A 23,078-nucleotide genomic window follows, 5' to 3' on the forward strand; every position below is an offset into this window, starting at 1 on the left:
GGCGTGCAGCTATGGTGAGAATGGACCAAATATGGAAGTGCAAGGACATCTGAGTCACCATCAGACAAAGACTGATCACTGCCATTGTGTTCCCAATCATGACATGGCTGCGCGATATGAATACTCATGAAAGTAGATAGAAAAAAAATTGACACCTTTGTGCTGTGGTGCTGGAGAAAACTTCTATGAATCCCATGGACAACTAGGATCACCAACAAAGATGTTCTTGATCATATAAACACAGAGTTGTCCCTGGAAGACAAGATTACCACACAGAAACTGACCTATTTTGGACATATGATGAAGGCAAATTCATTAGAAAAGGAGGTGCGACTTGGAATTGTCAATGGTAAAAGGAAGCCGAGGATACCAAAGGCCCGTTGGCTGGATACCATCAAGAATGACATGGGAATGAACATCAAGTAATTGAAAGAAGCCGTGGAAAACAGGGAAGCATAGAGAGGATTGGCATACAGAGTATCCCACACAACTGAATGGATAGTAGTAGCAAACTGTGTTACTACTTTAATTTCCCTTACTCCCTCCAGTGGAGAACTAGTCAATGGGAACAGCTTTCTATAACCTGGGCATGCCAAGTACCAGGTCTAAATACCAACCTCCATCTTTTATGATTTAGAGGTCCTTCTCTCTTCTGCAATCAGAGCTGGACATCCATCTTTTGGTATCTCCCTAGTCCCACCCAACACACTCCCAGACTAAGTCCTTTGCTATATGGACATACTGCAGTTTTAGAAGTCCATATTCTTCTGCTTCTATAAAATTGGGTTTCGGATGTCCATGCAATAAGGACATCTAAATGACATTTTTCAGACATCCAATGAACAGAGCTTGTAAACTAACCAGCATCATGATATCTCTAGAAATACATATAGAGAGAGATGTCTCTAGTGGTGTTCATGATATTTTTCTTCCTATGATACTATTGTTTGAGCTTGGACTTTTCTTGGATAATAATAATAATAATAATAATAATAATTTTATTTCTTATATACCGCTATACCGTCATGGTGGTATGTACATTTTGTAATCAGGGCTTCTGATTTTAGGTTTTAAACATTACACATGAATAGAGCATGCCTAATGGAAAAAAATAAAATAGATGTTTACTGATAAAATCTGCTCCTTCTCCTGGAACTCTCTCCCCATCCCCTTGTCTCGCCCATCCTCTGCTCTATTTTGTGTCCTATGGGAGGGGCCTTAAGTATCTGGGCCAATCAGAGTCTTAGGCCCCTCCCAGTGCATCCCAGGATGCACCAGGAAGGCGCCATTTTGATGACGAGGCAGGCTTGCTGGCATGATGGAACAGACATCCCTCTTGCTGAATTTCTACAACAAAGTACGAGGGGGAGGGGGATTGGGGGTGTGTGCCTGAGCTGGGGCGCTCTGATCTGAATCACCAGATCACAAAGGCCTTCTTGTGGGGACAGTGGGGTGGTTGGAGGGGTTGGGAGGGGAGCCTGGTATTGGAGGGAGTGTTGGGGGCCAGGTTTTGGACTGTCAGGGCTGTAGGGATGGTCTATAGAAACATGACAACAGATAAAGGCCAAATGGCCCATCTAGTCTGCCCATCTACAGTGCCCATCTCTCTCCGAGAGATTCCACATGCCTATCCCAGGCCTTCTTGAATTCAGACACAGTCTGTGTTTCCACCACCTCTTCCGGGAGGGAGGAGGTGGACATCTGTCCTACCAACAATCTTCATGGCGGGGCAGGAGCGTGGAGAGGGGGGATTTGAGTGGTTGTGATCTTTACTTTGGGGGGGGGGTTGGGAGCAGGGGTTTTTTCAGGTGGCTGCAATTTTCATGGGGGGGTCGTGAGCTTGGGGGGTCCAGGTTTTCAAGGCAATGGGGAGTGGGCATTCTTCCTGCCGCTCTTTTTTTCAGGGCAATATGGCAGACTTGTCGGTAACACAGACCTGTTGGTTTTTTGGGGTCATTAGAAATAATCACTTTATATTTTGGGCATCACGAAGCAGTGTTAGAGCATAGATTGGTGGGCTGGTTTTAATATTAATGAACTCATTTTAATAGTAATGAGGTTGTTTGCATAGCAGAGTTGGAGGCTGCAAAGCACGTGGTGAGCCATTTTGTACATTGGTCAGTTAAATTAGGTCAGTGGTAAACCAGTTCGACAATTGTTAGACGCACGGTGGCTTTAGTGCATCTGGGCAAAAACTCAACATGGCTGTGTTTTGGCAAAAAATATGCCTGCATCAGGAGTCCTAATGAACACTAGTAGTGAAATCCACACATGAAAAGAAGTAATGCACCTCAAACGGTGTCCAGGAGCAGATGCAGAACTACATGAGCATTCCCTGATGCAGGCATGTTTTGCTGAAACACGGCCGTGTCGAGTCTCTTGATGTCATGAATGTGTATTGATAAGAAAGATGGTCTTTGGATAGCCTTCATTACTCCACTTTTTTTGTTTTGTTCTGTCCATTTACATTTGGCATTAATAAATTGCTGTGATTCAAATTCATGCAAAGCAGCTTATTGGTATCCAAAACTGTGAAAACAAGTAGGTGGAAAGGGCTCATTGTCAGAAGAAAGATTAACACATTTATGGAGGTTTAGTTATTTTTCTTGACATCAACAAAAAAATGGGGTCCAGTTTACCTGATTCCAAGGCCCTCCATATCACTCCAGGGGAACCTCCAATCTCTCATAGTCTGGTGCGTAAGTGTGCACAAGCATGCCTAAATGTATGCACTCCCGCTTACACTTGCTCTAAGGCGGGGAGTAAATGCTAGCGCCTAAACGATGCCAGTTAGGCAGGAAAATGTGACCATTTTGTAAAGTCCAGGTGTTAATCCATGTCATGTCAAGCACCAGATGCAGTTCTCAGACTTTACAGAATAACGACTAAGGCATGAACCTGCGCACATGCCAAGTGGCGCTTATAAGTGGCAACATGCGCACACAGAGTTCCACGCTAAGCTTGTACGGAATCTGGAGGTGATTGCAGATTTAGATGTGTGAACCTGGGTTTTTCTACATTTAAGTTTAAATGCTGATATTTACATATGTAGATCAGAAGTAGAGATTCCAAAAGAAGGGCTTTGCATGACCAAAATCTAGCTTTTTAACAAAACATACTGAAGCATTTCAGCAAAACCTGCAATCCGTAGGGGGAGAGGTTTCCAGTATTCTGTATCTTTAAAAACTCTCCAATTTCTATGAAAAGTGGTCTAACCTTTTGTGGCTTTCCATGCATTAATCATGAAAAGAGAAAAGATGCAGCCAGGCAGCACTCTGAAGCTATTACACAGCTGCATCACCTTTGTAAATATCAAGGTCCTGAAATGGAAAAACCTTTTGTATCAAGCTGACATGATTTCAGTGACTAGAAAGCATCCTTTCTCTTTGCTTATACTTTTCTAAAAACGATCCTTAAGAACTTGACTTAGAGACGGGTAGAGGTACATTATCATCTCTATAGGCATCTGCAAAAACCTACTAGCACTCCTTGTGGAATGATGATCTTTTGACAAAGATGTGGTCAAAAGTGGCATTAGTGCACCCTTACTCCAGTCTTTCCCATACGCAACAAATGCTTGATCTGTATGTTGTCTGCTTTAGCGGTGATGATGTACATTTGTTGCGTGTCTTTTGTTAACATCACTTTATGGGACCCCTGAAGAAGACATTTTGTTCGAAACACGGACCGTTTTGGGTCCCATATTTTATATAAATTGGTCTATTTGTAGGTAGCGATCTGTTTGTATATTTATAATGCACTTTGCCTGCATCTTGTGCATCTGTCTGCAGGACCTTTCTTTCTCTTGTGTTCACCATATTTTTACTGCAAATTTGTAGGATTTTTTTTTGTCCTTAGTCTTTCCCATACACAAGTCCAGTTTTAATGTAGCTGTAAAATGGCCTTGTGCACCCCCCCCCTCCTTTTCCAGGTCATGATTAAGATTCAGTGAAGAAGGGAAGTTCTTCCATTTTCTGCTTCCCAGCCCCCTACAATTTTCAGCTCATGGCTCAAGGTATTTTGGAGAAACTCTATTGCTGCAAAATAAATTGGACTCAATATTTGGCGGCTTAATTTAAAAATGTATTACCCGCAGTGTCCTATAGTTCTGCATGGGATACAATAAATCCATACACAATAAAATCAAAACATAAAATCAAACACAACAGCATAAACCATAAATAACATTCAAGAGAAGAAAACAGTCTTCACAAGTTCCCCAAACTGCAACACATTAGAAACATTCATCTCGACAGTTAATGTGTTCCACTGTAATGTTCCCTTTGCTATCATCATGGATCGACAAACGCTTGAAAGCCTCATGGCTCTAACTGAACTTCGAGCAACATTTGACTCTCAGAACGTAATGGTTGTGATGGCTGGTAAGAAGAGCCTTACTGGGTCAGACCAATGGTCCATCAAGCCCAGTAGCCCATTCTCACGGTGGCCAATCCAGGTCCCCAGTACCTGACCAAAACCAAAGGTGTAGCAATATTCCATGCTACCGATCCAGGTGCAAGCTGTGGCTTCCCACATCTCTTTCTCAATAACAGACTATGGACTTTTCCTTCAGGAACTTGTCCAAACCTTTCTTAATACCAGCTATGCTATCCGCTCTTACCACATCCTCTGGCAATGTGTTCCAGAGCTTAACTATTCTCTGAGTGAAAAAAAATTTCCTCCTATTGGTTTTAAAAGTATTTCTCTGTAACTTCATCGAGTTTCCCCTAGTCTTTGTAATTTTTAACAGGGCAAAAAATCGATCCACTTGTACCTATTCTACTCCACTCAGGATATTGTAGACTTCAATCATATCTCCCCTCAGCCGTCTCTTTTCCAAGCTGAAGAGCCCTAACCGTTTTAGTCTTTCCTCATACGAGAAGAGTTCCATCCCCTTTACCAAATTGGTCGCTCTTCTTTGAACCTTTTCTAGCGCCGCTATATCTTTCTTGAGATAAGGAGACCAGAATTGAATGCAATTCTCCAGATGAGGACGCACCATTGAGTGATACAGGGGCATTATAACATTTTTAGTCTTGTTAACCATCCCTTTTTTAATAATTCCCAGCATCCTGTTTGCTTTTTTTGGCTGCCGCCACACATTGGGCGGAAGATTTCATCGTATTGTCTACAATGATACCCAGATCCTTTTCTTGGGCCCTAACCCCCAAGGTGGACCCTAGCATCTGGTAACTGTGATTCAGGTTATTCTTCCCAAATAACCGGTTTTCAGTTCAGCGCTAACCAATTATTTTTAGCGGTACTAACTGCCAAGAGCCGTTTTCAGGTGGAGAGACAGGTGCTCCCCTGTTGGAAAGTTGTGCAGTTGACTGCGAGATTCTGGCCTGCCTTGGACGACAGACCTTTCAAGATAAGTGGTTACTTTGCTGCTTCTGTTTTTTGAGACAGTGTTGGTCTACTGTGTTTTGGGTAGCCACTTTCTCTTTTGCATATTTGCCTCCTTCAATTGAACTGCTATCACCATCTATAAGATTCTTGCTATTGATTTTTCATGTTTTATATCATCCACAGGAAAACATTGGTTTGAAAGCACAAGTTTGAGAGCAGTGGAATATGCTGTCTAAGTGGAGGGTTTTTTTCCCCCAGTACCTGTAATGATAGTGGCTCATTTTGCACTTTCTTAGTATTTTTGAGCCAAAAGATTGAGGTTAAGCCATACCATGTTATGGTCGCTGGAGGCCAGCGTATCTCCTACCAATACTTCTATGACGCTGTCTCCTTTGGTGAGTACCAGGTCTAGTATCGCCTGGTTTCTAGTGGGCTCCAGTACCATTTGTTTGAGTCGTGCTGCCTTTATGGAGGTTAATATTCTTCTGCTGCCAGAGGTAGTCGCAGAGAGTATGTTCCAATCTGCATCGGGCATGTTGAAGTCTCCTAGCAGAACTGTGTCCCCGCGCAAAGTGATGTTCTCTATATCCTTGATCAGTTCTATGTCCTTGTCTTCCTGTTGTCTAGGAGGTCTATATACCACACCAAGGTATAAGCATTTTTCGTTCCCTCTGGCCAGGTTCACCCAGAGGGATTCCCCGGAGTATCTATCATCTGTGATTCTGGTAGTCTTGATGTTTTCTTTAATGTATAGTGCTACCCCTCCTCCTAACTTTCCCTCTCTGTCTCGACGAAGCAAGTTGTAGCCCGGTATAACCATATCCCACCTGTGCGAGTCCGTGAACCAAGTCTCAGATATTGCCACCACATCTAGGTCTGCGTTCATTATTTCAGTCTCCAATTCCAGAATTTTGTTGCCCAAACTGTGTGCATTAACATACATTGCCCTCCATACCTTATTGTTGTTAAGTCCCTGTGAAGAGATTCCCTTCTGATTTAGTGTGACTCCCATTTTATCTTGTATAGTATGGGTACTTACCTTGGACTCAGAAGTGTGGTTGTGGCTCGCCACCTCAGGATAGTTTCTTACTGCTCTGGAATGTGAGTGGATACCCTCCCCCAACTTACCTAGTTTAAAGCCTTACGAAGTAGGCGGGCTAGTCGATGTCCAAATACGTTTTTACCTTTCCTGGTCAGGTGGAGTCCGACTGGTCCCTGCAGTCCCTGTAGCGCCTCTCCGTGGTCTAGGAATCCAAAGTTCATCTTTATGCACCATCTGCGAAGCCACTCATTAGTCCATTTGATACGCTCTTCTCTGGCTTTGCCTTTGTCTCTTACTTGGAGGTTGTTGCAACAGTGTTTATAAGACATGTCTCTTGCCTGCCAAATGGGATCCTTTCTCTGCTGCCCCTCGTGATCACATTTCTTGGAGCTCAGCTTGCGGCTAAGTTGCCCCAGTGGCTCGGCAACCAGTCTCCAGTTCCTAGTCAAGATAATACAGGTTTGGATCCAGGGAAGCCCTTATAGTTTAAGTTCAAGTTTCAAGTTTATTAAGTATTTGATTAATCACTTACTCAAATATCTAAGCGATGAACAAATCATTCAATTTACAGATAATACAGGGGTTATAAAAGACAGATGGACACTGAACAAAACATATTAAATTAACGACTAACAGAATAAACAGAAAAGGAAAACAAAGGGAAGGCAGGGTAATGAAATACAATAATAATGATAGAAAGAAGGACGATTATGGTACGCGGTTTTGCTGCTCGTCTGCAGATAGATCATGGAGATTACATTTAAAAAAACTTTTTTAAAAATGTTGCTGGCTGTTTCAAATATTACATTACGTTTCTCATTGTGTTGGCCTCTAACTTGTATCACTACAATATAGCTGGTTGTGTCTGCGATGTGCCATATCTTCTTCCATTGATGGAACGGTCCGCATCTCTTAAAGCCTTCTGAAATACATTAAAGTCTCCTCTTCTAGGCATCAGATTTATAAAGATCAGAACTAGAGGGAAGGTTCCAGGCACAGGGTCATCAGGGCATTTATCTTGAGAAAAGTCACCAGCTATTTGATTGACAGCACTCGTAAACAAAGCAACCACTGAAAAATGTTGGATGCTGTTGTTTGTTCATATTGTGCTCCCACGCAGGGCATTGTGTCAGCTTCTTTTAGTAAAACAATGGCAGTGCATTGTAAAGACAGGAAAATGGCAAAACGGGCTGTGAACTCATTTAATCAATTCTCTGGCTCGTGAGACTTCAGGCTGCATGCAACCCAAACGCTGATGAAACAAGTTTGTTTCTTCCTCAAATATCGCCAAAATCTGGCCCTTCTCCTCCACCAGGCACTTTAGCTGTGTGACGTGCTTTCCTCAGATGTCACGACAACGGTGCAGGCTATTGACCTGCTTCTGTCAATGCTTCAAGCTTCTCCTCGTCTTCGTTCTCTAGCTGCTTCTCCTTGTTTCCTCTGCTGCTTCTTATTTCTTCCAACACTCCTCCATTCATTAGACAACCTGTTTTTACCGCTGCACTAATTTATACCTTGATGAGCTCAGGTATATGACAGAGATGCAGAAGAAGGTATTAATTGATGCAAGAGAATGATGAAGAGTAAAGGGGGAGAATGGGAATATATAGTCGGACTGGAGGCAGTGGGAGAACGTGACGGAAGGTGGGTGAAGTTAAGTAGTTGGCAGAGGTGAGAAGTTCAGTGTGGAGGTCACTAAGACTGTTGAGAGGGAATAACTAGCTATTACAGGGGAAAAAGCACTAGATAGGATATTAATGAAGGGCTCAATCTGGTGACAGGGAAATGAATTGCAGAGAGGTGCAATAGAGGAGGAGCTGGGGAAGTGACAGGGAGACCTGGCAGTTGAGAGATGGTTAAGGATGGGAGGAGACAATGGAAGAAGATGGACTGAGATCCAGATGTGAGTGGTGATGATCTATGGAAGAGCTTTGTGGGATGGGGGAGTTACGAAGATGTGGAAAAAATATTTCATTTTATTTTCACTTAATTTGCTGCAGGAGTTACTAACCTACAGTACTACAGGTTAGTAACTCCAGAGGTAAATAAATGACTTGACTTGTGTTCAAACTGTGTTATTTTTATTTCCCTGAGAACCTCAAAGCCCTAACTCATGGACCTAATGCTCCAAGAAACCTTCTAAAAGGGGTGATACATAACCAGAACCCCCCAGGAAGGGCTTTCACGTTCTCCCCATAAGCACCTCCTAGATCTACCTCCAGAATCCCTGGTGTCTAGCGATGGAGGCAGAAGTAATCCCTAGTCACAAAAGGCAGATAGTAATATACCTTCCAGGATCCTCTAGCCATTCACATATAAAGATTCCATGTCGCAATCTGCTTCCCTCAGAATATTTATTCTGTTTGTCTGCATGGCCTTTTTAACTTAAGGGCTTTATGGAAACATGATGCCTGGCTGCAGTACTGCAAGACTACCACTAGGAGTCACTGGGGCCATTTTGGATAAAGACACCAGCAAGAGCAGGAATCACTTGAGATTGCTTTATTTGCTTAAGTTTTTCTTACACCCTGCCTGTCAACTCATCTAGGTAGCTTACAGCAGTATATATATAAAATAACATTTGACACCAAAGAATAACAGCTTGATTAAAACAACAAACCTAGAGATTTTGGGCTCCTTTTACAAAACCGCAGGAGAGGTTTCTACTGCGGGCCGACAAGAAAAATGTTCTGCCACTCATAGGAATTCTAAAGTCACGCAATAAAACCAACAAATTAAAATTATATTACAATGTCAACAATGTGCAAATGGTCTTTTAAATGTTTTCAAAAAGGAAGGAAGGTCTTTACATGTCTCAAATCTGATGGTAATAAATTCCACAAAGATGGACCTGCAACCACAAAAATTGACTCCCTAGGTACATCATAAGAGCATAAAAATAGCCATAGTGGGACGGACCAACGGTCCATCTAGCCCAGTATCCTGTCTTCACGGAGGCCAATCTAAGTCACAAGTACCTGGCAAAAACCCAAATAGTAGCAGCATTTCAGAATCGCAAAGAATAGAAACATTCTAGAACCCCAGATAGTAGCAACATTCCATGCGGAATCCCCAAAGAGTAGCAACATTCCATGCGGAATCCCCAAAGAGTAGCAACATTCCATGCGGAATCCCCAAAGAGTAGCAACATTCCATGCGGAATCCCCAAAGAGTAGCAACATTTCATGTGGAATCCCAAAGAGTAGCAACATTCCATGCGGAATCCCCAAAGAGTAGCAACATTCCATGCGGAATCCCAAAGAGTAGCAACATTCCATGTGGAATCCCAAAGAGTAGCAACATTCCATGCGGAATCCCCAAAGAGTAGCAACATTCCATGCGGAATCCCAAAGAGTAGCAACATTCCATGCGGAATCCCAAAGAGTAGCAACATTCCATGCGGAATCCCAAAGAGTAGCAACATTCCATGCAGAATCCCAAAGAGTAGCAACATTCCATGTGGAATCCCCAAAGAGTAGCAACATTCCATGCCACCGATCCAGGGCACGCAGTGGCTTCCCCCATGTCAATCTCAACAGCAGACTATGAACTTTTCCTTCAGGAACTTGTCCAAACCTTTTTTTTTAAAACCAGCTACGCTAACTGCTCTCACCTTCTCCAAGTGAAAAAATATTTCCTCCTATTGGTTTTAAAAGTATTACTCTGTAACCTCGAGTGTGCTCTAGTCTTTGTAAGTCTTGATGCAGTAAAAAAAAACCGATCCACTCGTACCTGTTCTACACCAGTCAGGATTTTGTACACTTAAGACCTCAGCCGTCTCTTTTCCAAGCTGAAGTTTGACTTGTCAAAAACAGACACCTCAAGCAAAACCTGCTGCCTGTATCACTAGGGATCATGAATTCCACTAAGGTAGGCTCAGGGATGGGCTAATGCCTTCACCCCTTTCTACCACAAACTCCATTGGCTGCCATTAGAATCCAGAGTCCTATTCAAATTCGCCTGCTTCTGCTATAAAACAGTATTTGGTTTATCCCCAAGCTACATCATTCCTCACTTCGCCCTGAATCACAGCATCAAGGACTCCCGCAGAATCCAACTCTTCTCCCTAAAACTTTGCCACTCTAAAAAATTCCTCGACAAAACCCTCGCCTTCCAAGCCACTAAGCTAAACCCATGGTTATCCCAAATGGCCCTCAAGGCCCCCAACTACTTCGACTTTAGAAAACTACTCAAAACCCGCCTCTTCCAAGACCAGGATCCTAACGCCCCTTCCTAACTAAACAATCCCTCTCCCCTCTACACCCTTCCCTCACCCCCCCCCCCCCCCCCTGGCAACTTTGATCACTTTGATATTGAGCCGCTTGTAACCCCGCTCAATTGATGTAAACCACTTGTAACCTTGTTTAATTGATGTGAACCGCCTAGAACTCTTCCGGGTATGGCGGTATACAAAAATAAAGTTATTATTATTATTCTCGTAGGGGTCTAGTTGGGGGTTGCATTGATTTGGGGGAACTCAGCTAGTGGAAGGCTACTTAGTCCACTTGCTTCCACTTTAAAATGCAGAGCAGAAGCCCTGGGCCGTGGCTGGTAGCCCAATGCTCCCAGGTGGCTCTGCTGTAGCATGGCTTTCAATGTGTCCATGGTGATCACACAAGCTGTGTTATAGTATTTACATAGTAATTAGCTGCTTTACATGCATATGCATCTCATTATGATATAGTGCAGAGTAGCCTAAATAATGCCATGTCAGTGAACTCTGCAAAATGCAGTGAAGCTCATCGTCTGGGAACTTTAGAATCTGGATTTTTTTGAACCTCAGAAAGCCGTGCGCTAACTTAACACACAGCGGGAGGCATCTTCACAAGTCCTTTTCCTTTTTTGTACAGTTTTTTTTTTACCCATAATTCAAATTTATCAATAACTTATAATTTTTAGAAAACCATATTATTGTGATGGTACGTTTTACTTATCTTTCAGTTGCCGTTATTACAAAAATCTCCACCCCTTCTGACGCATTTCAAAAGCTTTCTTCATGGGGGGGGGGTTGATCCAGTTTATTGCCACTTCAACAGAAATACCACCGACCCTGATATTGCATAGAAATCGCAAGGCTGCAGCTCGTGTACCGGGCAGAAAACCAAACTGGAATAGCACCTGCATTTTTATTTTTCAGCTTGGTTTATGTATGTCCCCCTCCACAATGACACTTTTTATTCTTGGGAATCAACAAGCAACAGAGAAACATAATTGCACTGATTTTCACAAGTGCTGCAGCCCTTCCGCTCTGATCTACTGCAAGACATGAATCAGAAAAATTCTATTAAAAAATCTCTTGAATGGCTGACACAGGAGTATTATTCGTGATGATTAATTTGACTTGGTCATTATGAACAGAGACAGGTCTGAAAAAATTGCATTTCGTTCCCCACTGAATTCATTAAATTACGGTACACATAATAGGAAGTTATACTTGACAGGATTTCAGTTCTGGATAAGGCAATTTGAAAAACAGAGAAGAGAAAAAGAGGCTGTGAAGGAAAGAGAATTTGTTTTCCGTTCTTTACTCTTGTATGCCTTAAAATTATTTAAAATGCACAATTGCTGGTCTGGTGAAACAGAAGCAAGGGTTACCACAATTCACAAAGGAGGTAATAATACGAGTAGCGATGATGATAATACGAGGTGGGGGCTGAATAGTTCTCAGCCCAACCAACCAGCTTCCTAAATTTTGCCACTGGAGCTGAAAAGAGTGTCATCTTATTTCATTATGTGTCAATTTGCAGAAATGAAATTCTATGTTTTTTCATTGTTTCAGATCATTGATTGAACCATTTCTACGTCATTCTCTTCTTGGTTGGACTGAGAACTTTTCAGCACCTCAGTCTCTGGTAACCAGAGCTGAGATTGTGATGTCATAATGCCTCATTCCACCAATAAGAACCAACCTCACCAGTGATGTCACAATGGCTTGATTGTCCTATACTTGGCTCACTTTTATTACATACAAGGGGTGATGAAAAGTTCTCAGCCCAACCAACCAGCTTCCTAAATTTTGCCACTGGAGCTGAAAAGAGTGTCATCTTATTTCATTATGTGTCAATTTGCAGAAATGAAATTCTATGTTTTTTCATTGTTTCAGATCATTGATTGAACCATTTCTACGTCATTCTCTTCTTGGTTGGACTGAGAACTTTTCAGCACCTCAGTCTCTGGTAACCAGAGCTGAGATTGTGATGTCATAATGCCTCATTCCACCAATAAGAACCAACCTCACCAGTGATGTCACAATGGCTTGATTGTCCTATACTTGGCTCACTTTTATTACATATAAGGGGTGATGAAAAGTTCTCAGCCCAACCAACCAGCTTCCTAAATTTTGCCACTGGAGCTAAAAAGAGTGTCATCTTATTTCATTAAAGGCCAAATTGTAGAAATTAAATTCTATGTTTTTGCATTGTTTCAGATCATTGATTGAACCATATCTACGTCATTCTCTTCTTGGTTGGACTGAGAACTTTTCAGCACCTCAGTCTCTGGTAACCAGAGCTGAGATTGTGATGTCATAATGCCTCATTCCACCAATAAGAACCAACCTCACCAGTGATGTCACAATGGCTTGATTGTCCTATACTTGGCTCACTTTTATTACATATAAGGGGTGATGAAAAGTTCTCAGCCCAACCAACCAGCTTCCTAAATTTTGCCACTGGAGCTAAAAAGAGTGTCATCTTATTTCATTAAAGGCCAAATTGTAGAAATTAAATTCTATGTTTTTGCATTGTTTCAAATCATTGATTGAACCATTTCTACGTCATTCTCTTCTTGGTTGGACTGAGAACTTTTCAGCACCTCAGTCTCTGGTAACCAGAGCTGAGATTGTGATGTCATAATGCCTCATTCCACCAATAAGAACCAACCTCACCAGTGATGTCACAATGGCTTGATTGTCCTATACTTGGCTCACTTTTATTACATACAAGGGGTGATGAAAAGTTCTCAGCCCAACCAACCAGCTTCCTAAATTTTGCCACTGTAGCTAAAAAGCGTGTCATCTTATTTCATTAAAGGCCAAATTGTAGAAATTAAATTCTATGTTTTTGCATTGTTTCAGATCATTGATTGAACCATATCCATCACATTACATTCTCTTCTTGGTTGGACTTTTCAGCACCCCCTCGTAGTTTAGGGATTTTTGTTGTTTCTTGCCAAATACTGCTAGGTGTACCGAAAGGCATTGTTGGAATTATGTACAGAAGCTTAAATCTGTTTTATTAAGACTAAGGAAAATAGTTCACATAGAACAATGAATACAAATATAGAGACTTTTATACTAAGTTGCATTAAAAAGCGACTTCTGCTATTATTAGCACATGGATTTCCCATTGGCTGCATTTTCCATTTTCTGAATTCATGACCATGTGTTAATTTCCAAATTAGCACCTGAGCACTTACCGCTACCTACTTACTAGGTGGTAAAGGCTCCCGAGCCAACCATGCGCGAATCAGTTAGCGTACAGCAATGTCACTGCCTAAGCTCCATCTCCACTATAAAATAAAATTTGGGGTTTGTTTAGTGCGTGGGATGCGCATGCCAATGCCAAAACCACCGAAGGATGTCCAAGCTTACCAGGGCTTAGTGAAAGGAGCCCATAGGCTGTCGTCTAGGGTTACCAGATTCCTTCTTGAAAAAAAGAGGATCCGAAGCCCCGCCTCCGTCCCCACACATACCTCATCTCTTCTTCCCTGAGTCCGGACCGCCTCCAAGCATACGCAGATGCGACAATGATGTCACACGCACTGTGTATGCTCAGGGGTCCTTCCCGAACAAAGTGATGGGTTTTGAAAGGCCATTCAGGCACTCAGACAGTCCTCTAAAAAGAGGGTTTTCCCGGACACCTGATAACCCTACTGTTATTTCAAGAACCAATCAGTTTCTGTTGCTTGTGTTGTTTACTCCGCCTCCTCCTATTTGAAGTATCTTTATTGTTCAGTACAACAATGTTGACTTTGACAAACAACGTTCCAAAAATTGTTTCTGACTTTGGCATTATTTTAAAATAGTTGCAATGTACCTGTAATCAGGGCTGCTCAGCTGCAAAGCTCAAATGGTCTGAAACAAGTGACTGATCACAATAAGGGCCTTATTTTAGTCTTTTGTATTGTAAACCTTCTGCATAATTATGCCGCTTATTGTCATAAATATGGCAAAACAAAGCCCTTTGGGAGTTCTGAGCACGGGTTTTGGCCTGCGTTCAATACGTAGATGACTAATGAGGACATTCAGTCCCCAGAGGTCAGAGCATGGCAGGAGGCAGAGTTTGCTGTGCTTAACCGAGAAGCATTAAGGCTTATGGGTTATGGCTCTTTAGGGGCCTCTAGGCTAGATCTGGATTATCATGCAGTGAGACATCAAATCTGAATAACTCTATTTAAATATTTTGCGGAGCTAGAGGTAGCAGATGTGAGTCAATATCTGAGTTTATATTTAAATCTTACAGGCAAATGTATGCTGCTTTTTTTTATTCTTTAATGCTTATTTACATTCTTTCGGTGTTTCTGCTGGTGGTGTTGACCATTGATGTTTATGTGGACAATGAGATATTTAGCCACTATCCAGAGATCGAAGAGACTTGTGTTAGGACAGCCCTAGTTGCCGCCTTGAATCTACCACCTCCACTCCGACACATCTTGGTGGCAGTGAGAGATTGGAGAAACTGGGCCTCTTCTCCCTTGAAAAGAGGAGACTGAGAGGGGACATGATCGAAATATTCAAAATACTGAAGGGAATAGACTTAGTAGATAAAGACAGGTTGTTCACCCTCTCCAAGGTAGAGAGAAGGGGAGGACACTCTCTAAAGTTGAAAGGGGATAGATTCCGGATGAACGTAAGGAAGTTCTTCTTCACCCAGAGAGTGGTAGAAAACTGGAACGCTCTTCCGGAGGCTGTTAAAGGGGAAAACACCCTCCAGGGTTTCAAGACAAAGTTGGACAAGTTCCTGCTAGACCAGAACGTACACATGTAAGGCTAGACTCGTTTAGAGCACTGGTCTTTGACCTGGGGGCCACCGCGTGAGCGGACTGCTGGTCATGAAGGACCACTGGTCTGACTTAGCAGCGGCAATTCTTATGTTCTTATGGCAGCAAGAAAACCTTTCACGAGATGTTCATAAGCATTTAAGTGATTTTTAATCTAGTGTTTTGCTAATAGAAAACATCTTCTTTGAGTAGGTCTCAGAGACTGTTTAGATTTATACCCAATGAATTGACTTGCAACTTATCACTGGCAGGTTAAAAAGAAAATGCTCGTCTTGTGGTCTTGTTTAGAACTGGGCCCTGAGTGGCCATCTGTGAAAAATGCCTTTGGAAACCGCATAAAGCTTTCTGTTAATACAGGGGCCCATATTTAAAGCAAATTGTTCATCCATCAGCAGGTGGTGAATGCCTAATTGCTTTTTCATTAGTTGTCACTTGTCAGAACCTTAGCTCACAAAGGGGAGGGGGGAGGCTAGTTATTAAGGTGTGACACAGCCATAACTCATGCCATTTGCCCTTAACGTGTAAAATGACCATATTGTGCACTGTATTATCATAATACATTTCTATATAAAACTAGTTTTTTAGCCCGTTACATTAACGGGTGCTAGAATAGATGTGTAGACTTAGGCATTTCTTTCTTTCTGTCTCTCTCTCTGTCCCCTTTCTTACTTTCTGTCTGTCTTTCTTTCTGTCGCTCTTCCTTCCCCCTGTCTGTCTTTCTTTAAGAAGTGCTGTGTTGGCGGGAACTTGCTGTTAGGAACAGGACGTCACTCTTACCTCGCACGCCACGCTCATCCGCATCCTCGCCTTCCAAGGCATGGCTTGAGCAGCCCCTTCGCATGCGCACAACTGCCTCCCCCCACCGTCTGTCCTTCGGAGCTGTGTGGCTGGCGTTGTGAAGGGGCAGTACGGGAGAGGGTCCTTGAAAGCTGGGGAGTAGAAAAGAAACTGAGGTGTGGGCGAAAGTTCATTTTTTACTTCAAAGCTGACACCGCGGCTCCTCTCTCGATCCCCGCCTGGTGCAGTTTGAGAGAGGAGCCGCGGCAGCGGCTTTGAGTTAAAAAATGACGAGGAGAGTCTCCACCGCTGTCATGGCCTGCTCTGAGGGGAGGGGAGAAATCTGCTGTATTTTCCGCCTCCAGTGATGTAGTGAGCGCGCATGCGCACTCTTGCCAGCACATCCCGACAGATCAGATCTCAGGGAACACGCGGCGAGATTGCGCATGCGCGCTTAGCATTTTATTATTATAGATACTGCAGTATACATGCAATGAGATGCAAAGCATATAAACAAACCCATGCAAAAGAAGCATTGGACCTGCTAACCCACAACCTGAAGCCCCTGTGTCTGCCTCTTAAAGAGCCAGCTCATAAAAACTTAATTTCCCCCCTATCCCACCACTCCAAAAAATATCATTTCTCCTGAAACCTTTTCATCACAATATCCCCCACCTTTCCCACAAAGACCCCCATCCCATGCTCCAAGAGGCCCCCCTTTGGCCTACCTGTTGAAATCCCTGGGGTCCAATTCCAAGTTGCTCCTGCCTCTGTCAGCTCTGGTTTCAAAATGGTGCCAGTGACCCCTTAACAGTAGGCTAATAGGCATTGCCCTTTTACAACAAACTTGACTCCCAATCTCTTCTCTCTCACCCCTCTCCTACCTCCCCCTCCTGCCTTCTCCTCCCTCTCTTCCTCCCCTCTCCCCTTCTAACCCTCTCCTCTCTTGACATCGCCTTGAACCTGTGACACACAAACAGAAGGTTAGATTAGATTAGATTTAGATAGAGGGGCTATAACTGAGACAGGACGAAGGTAGTACTTCTGAATTCTACGTAGGGCCATACTGAGCAACTGCATAGGGCCCAGGGAGGAGGGGGGGGAATCAAAATTCTCCAAATACACACTAAGATCCCACTGAGCAATGCTTGAGGTATGGGGGGAGGGGGGAAAGGATCTCAGAAACCTTCTTGGTTGTTAGGCATAAACCTCAGCCATGGTTCCACGTTTCATTCATTGATCCTCAAAAATCTCCCATTCCTATTTATATTTCTAAAACTTCTTTAATCCATTCTCTTTCAAATTTATCTTTAATATCAATCTTAATAGTGTCTATATTCGGCACACCGACAAATCCGTCCCAACAATTGTGCCCTGTGAAATGCGCACACCAATCTGAATCTGCCATAAGTAGATATCTGGAAGGACCTGATTTGCTCAGACTCCTTAGGCCCCGTCCCTTGGGAGGGGCTTGAAGCGCTTGAGGTGTCTCAAGCCCCTCCCAAGGGACAGGGCCTGAGGAGCCTGAGCAGATCAGGGCCTTCCAGATATCCACGTACGTAAAGGGTTTCCATAAACATCATCTAAACCTTACCCTAACACTAGTTACCAAGTGAATATTTTAAGTGTAATGGGGATTGTGATCGGGGGCGCATATGACTGGTCACCTCCCATTCAGGTCACGCATTTGTCGGGTCACCCTATATTCACTTATCTTAAGTGATGCAGGCAGCAAAAGGCCCGACGGGACCCATTTCACCTGAGTATTCCAGCTTTCTCTAGGGTTCAAATCTGCTGCATAATTTTTTTGCTTTTAACGGTAGCGTTGCTCATATCAGACTTGACTGAGGTTTATACCTAACCACCAAGCAGGTTTCTGAGATCCTTTTCCTCCCCCACCCATGCCTCAAGCAATGCTGAGTGTGTATTTGGAGTGTTTCCATTTAATCTCACCTGCCATCTTTTCGTTGGGTGTCAAAATTCTCCCCATCCATTGTCTTCTCTTGGCCACAGCGCAGTGGGTGGGTTGGGGCACAAGGGGTTATGTCACATAGGGTACAGTTCGAGCTCAGGACAGTCCTGATTCTATAACCAAGACGCTCACATTTACATATGTACATGTTAAGAAATAGTATAAATGATACCTGGGTACCTAAGTGCCATTCCACAAATACTCGAGTAACGTGCAGATTTGCAAGTGGGGTGTACATGGGGGTACAGGGCTGGTCCAACAGATACGCCAAACCAGGAGGTGACCTAGGGCAGCAGCTTATGCTGAATATTCAGGTGTAGAAAAGCCTGCAGTGACTGACATTAAAAAAAACCCAAACCACGGACTGCCTACAGCAGTGGTTCCCAAACCTGTTCTGGGGGACCCCCAGCCAGTCAGGTTTTCAAGATATCCCTAATGAATATGCATGAGAGAGATTTGCATATAATGGAAGTGACAGGTATGCAAATCTCTCTCATGCATATTCATTAGGGATATCTTGAAAACCTGACTGGCTGGGGGTCCCCCAGGACAGGTTTGGGAACCACTGGCCTACAGCATTAATATTACCCCTTATAGTTTTTATTAGCATTGAGGAAGCTACTTATACTTTTTTATGTCATTTCTCCGGGTGGGTGGTTAGTAGTTTTGCTAACTTTTAAGAAGAAATGTGAAATCAGATTGAGTTTTGGGGTCTGTTAGAACAACTGATAAATTTATCTCATGGTGAAGACTGTGCTCTACACACATGACACGAGAGGCAGCTTCTCTGAGTGGTAAACTGGTGCGAGTACGGGACAACCATTTAAGCAGCAAGGAGAGGCTCCTGGCTGGTTAAATTACCCGTGGGGGCTACCCACTTAATCGGTTAGTGACGCTGGATATTGGCATTACCCACTCAAGTGAAAAACAGCCATTTTGTGGGTGGTCTGGAGCAACATGTCAGCACTTAACCATCTAAGTTAATCAAAGAAATTGGACCGCATAAAACTCAGTCCTATCTTTAGATCCAGTTTTGCTTTGGGGGTTAAGTGCTGAATATCGCACTTAACTGCATGAGAGATATCCAGCTGTCCAGACCTGGATATTCAGTGCCGAGGCCCAGAAATGCCTCGGTATTAAAAATGTTGGGCTGAAGTGTAATTGTAAGAATAATTTAAATGTAGAACATATCCAAACAGGATGCCAATACACTGTACAATTCAGTATTTCAGAAACATACACGCATCCACCTCTGGGGTGGATGGCCTGGGAGCACATTTCTGGCATCTGGAGTCCGTGAAAACTTCCAAAGGGGTGAGTAGATGAATGAAAGTATTATTGTTTTCCAATAACAGTAGTTGCACTGAAGGAACAGACGTTGAAATGGTTCCCTCCCCTCCCCCCCCCCCCACCCCATGAATGTAATAATTTCCCCTGATATATAAGCAGGAGTCACATTTGTACAAGACTCTAGTAAAGCATAATGCTGATTAGAAAGCTCTCAGTGCCTTTTGCACTTAGGGTCATGACCCCAAATTTGTTGTGTCTTCTATCAACAGTACCGAGAAGCCCTTAGCATATCGGCTAAGAATTTTAAAGAAAATGTAGAAATTAGCCAATTGATGTGTTGATAAGAAGATATATCAATACGTCATGCTCCATCCCTAGCAGTGTTCAAATCCAAGCTAAAGGCCCACTTTTTTGAAACTACTTTCAACTCTTAACTCCCCCTCACTGCTATCAGATACCTTGACCCACTGTATCATTTCCCTCTACCATAATCTCCCCACCCCTGTAACCTCTTCTGAGTAGGAACTGTCTTTTAAATGTTAAATGTATAGTGCTGCGTATGCCTTTCAGCACTGTGGAAATAATAAATAGTAGTAGTATATTTTGTGATTGTTTTCTGATATTTATTTCCCCTTGAGGGTTACTTTCGTATGGCCTGGCACTTTCTTCCAGCTCAGTCGGAACAACTGCTTCCTGAGTATTCATTTTCCCCTTTATTCTGTACCTCCACCCCCAACTCAGCTCAGCCACTGCAATAATTCTCAGCGGGGAGGGTGGGGGCATCGGTGCAGTTACTGGGGATCCTAGGTCCAGCTATTTGACTTGGTCATAAAGGGTCTGATTCTATAAATGCGCCTAAATTGTTAGGTTCCTATGGAAATAGCAGCTGCCACATGTCATTCAAAGTTAGGGATCCTTTATAGAATCCAATTGAGGTAGGCGCCGGCAAGTGTCATAATGCCAGGTCTAAAATACCATCACCTAAGGTAGGCGTCTACTGGCACCTAACTCATTCTATGCCCAAACTCTGAGCCTTGGGTAGGCACCAGCAGGCACTTTGGTGTAGACGCCTATGTGGCACCTACCTGAAAATTTTTTAAAATTGTTTTTTGATGGCGCTGTTCAATTAACAGCACCAAATCAACCAATTAAAGATCAAGTTAGGCCGCTAGGTGCATTGATCATAAGAACATAAGCATTGCCTCTGCCGGGTCAGACCAGGGGTCCATCGTGCCCGGCAGTCCGCTCCCGCGGCGGCCCCCCAGGTCCATGACCTGAAAGTGTTCCCTACCTAACCTAAAATATCCATACCCTATTCGCTCAATGTCCTGTAAGGTACCTCTATCTGTACCCTGTAATCCCCTTTGCTTCCAGGAAGTCATCCAGTCCCTTTTTGAACCCCAGAATTGTACTCTGTCTTATCACCTCTCTGGGAAGCGCGTTCCAGGTGTCCACCACCCTCTGAGTGAAGAAGAACTTCCTTGCATTCGTTATGAATCTGTCTCCTCTCAGTTTTTCTGAATGACCTCTTGTTTTAGTTGTCCCTGCTAGTCTAAAGAATCTGTCCCTCTCCACCTTCTCTATGTCTTTCATGATTTTATAAGTCTCTATCATGTCCCCTCTCAGTCTCCACTTCTCCAGGGTAAAGAGCCCCAGCCTGTCTAACCGTTCGGCATATGAAAGGTTCTCCATACCCTTTATCATCCTCGTTGCCCTCCTCTGGACCCTCTCGAGTATTGCCATGTCTTTCTTGAGGTATGGCGACCAGTATTGGACGCAGTATTCCAGATGTGGGCGCACCATTGCTCGATACAGTGGTAGGATAACTTCCTTCGTTCTGGTAGTGATACCTTTCTTGATAATGCCCAACATTCTGTTCGCTTTTTTTGAGGCCGCTGCACATTGTGCCACCGGCTTCATTGTGTTATCCACCAATACCCCTAGATCTTTTTCTTGGCTGCCTTCCCCGAGTACCCTCCCTCCCATCGCGTAGCTGTACATGGAGTTCCCCTTCCCTATGTGCAAGACCTTACATTTCTCCACATTGAAGCTCATCTGCCATTTTTTTGCCCACTCACTCAGTTTGTTCAGGTCGCTCTGCAGTTCTTTGCATTCCTCAACAGTTCTGACCCTTCTGGAGAGTTTTGTGTCATCCGCGAACTTGATAACTTTGTCCCCGTTTCTAGATCATTAATAAATATATTGAACAGCAGTGGTCCCAGCACTGACCCTTGCGGAACACCACTTGTGACCCCTATCCAGTCAGAGTAGTGCCCCTTTACTCCTACCCTTTGTTTCCTGTCCGCCAGCCAATTTTTGATCCATCTGTGCACGTCCCCTTCCATCCCGTGACTCCACAGTTTCTTCAGTAGGCGTTCATGGGGCACCTTGTCGAAGGCTTTTTGGAAATCTAGATATATAATGTCTACTGGGTCACCTTGGTCCAATTGCTTACTTATCCCCTCAAAGAAATGCAGTAGATTTGTCTGGCATGATCGGCCTTTACAGAAACCATGCTGGCTCGATCTCATCAGATTATTTTTTTCTATATGCTCATTGATACCTTCCCTGATCAGTGATTCGGCCATCTTCCCCCGGAACAGAGGTTAAGCTCACCGGTCTGTAGTTTCCCGGGTCGCCTCTCGATCCTTTTTTGAAGATCGGTGTAACATTCGCTATCTTCCAGCCCCCCGGGATTACCCCTGATCGGGGCACCTAATGGTAGACGCTCTTTATAGAATCAGTGCTAAAAAGTTCAATCTCATCTGGGTTGATCTATTGTGTGTTTGGTTTGAGGAGCCACGCACTAATGTTGTCAAAGTCGTCGTGTATTCGTAGGCCCAACAAATCGGCTGTTCCCATCTGACTTTCCCCTAGTTTCACAAAGACATAGAGATGCCTTTGGCCCTTGTTTTAGAAACGCTGTTTTTGGATAATGGCCTTCTGATCAACCCTCTTTTTTGAGGGTTGATAGTGATGGCTTTTGTGGAAGCCCAGGTTAGTAAGAGAACTATTGGTTTTGGAAACTGTTTGAATTATGTGTTTGGATTTGTTGGGAGTGTATTTGCTGTAAACTGTTCAGGTTTTAAACAGGTATAATTTTTTTAAATAAATAATATAAAGCTGGAATATGAGTGTCTAAAACTGCAGCACAACCTTATGGCAAGGGGATATAGTCTGGGTATGTGTTGGCTGACACTAGGGACGGCCAAAATATCGACACCCAACTCTGATTTCTGTGTCCAAAAAGATGGACGTTGTTATTTAGACCTAGTGGCCAAGTAAAACCAGTGGTTTGGGTTCTGGTGAAACTAAGGTTACCAGATTTTGCTATTGTAAAATCCGGACCCAAGGCTCCGCCCCCACTTCCACCCAGCCCCACCCCCCAAACTTGTTCTCATTCTCAGAGCCGCGTCAGGAGGGCATCTGCACATGCTTGTGATGTCACCGCTTGGCATCCATGCATGCGCCCATGCCTTCCTGACACGGTCCCAAGCCAGATATGTCCTTTAAAAAGAGGACATGTCCAAGTCAATCCGGACTTCTGGTATCCCTAGGTGAAACTGAATCTGCAGCTGAAAACTGCCACTCGGGTTCAGCCAGAACGGGAACCTAAAACATCCCCCCGAGCCACCCTCCCCCACGACA

At 43.6% G+C, this 23,078-nt stretch overlaps 1 protein-coding gene across 7 annotated transcripts in view; it reads left to right on the forward strand.

The window, feature by feature from the left end:
• TOX2 (TOX high mobility group box family member 2) overlaps window positions 1-23,078 on the forward strand; it is a 219,752-nt gene that overhangs the window by 107,082 nt on the left and 89,592 nt on the right. For 5 of the 7 annotated variants that reach the window (XM_033914248.1, XM_033914241.1, XM_033914244.1 and 2 more), the window contains exon 3: window positions 19,365-19,454. The exons of the other annotated variants lie outside the window; for them this stretch is intronic. In XM_033914248.1, the coding sequence (XP_033770139.1) occupies window positions 19,365-19,454 (90 nt within the window). The remainder of the gene's footprint in view (window positions 1-19,364; window positions 19,455-23,078) is intronic. 7 annotated transcript variants of the gene reach the window in all.

Source organism: Geotrypetes seraphini, chromosome 11 (assembly GCF_902459505.1).
Source record: "Geotrypetes seraphini chromosome 11, aGeoSer1.1, whole genome shotgun sequence".
NCBI lineage: Eukaryota > Metazoa > Chordata > Amphibia > Gymnophiona > Dermophiidae > Geotrypetes > Geotrypetes seraphini.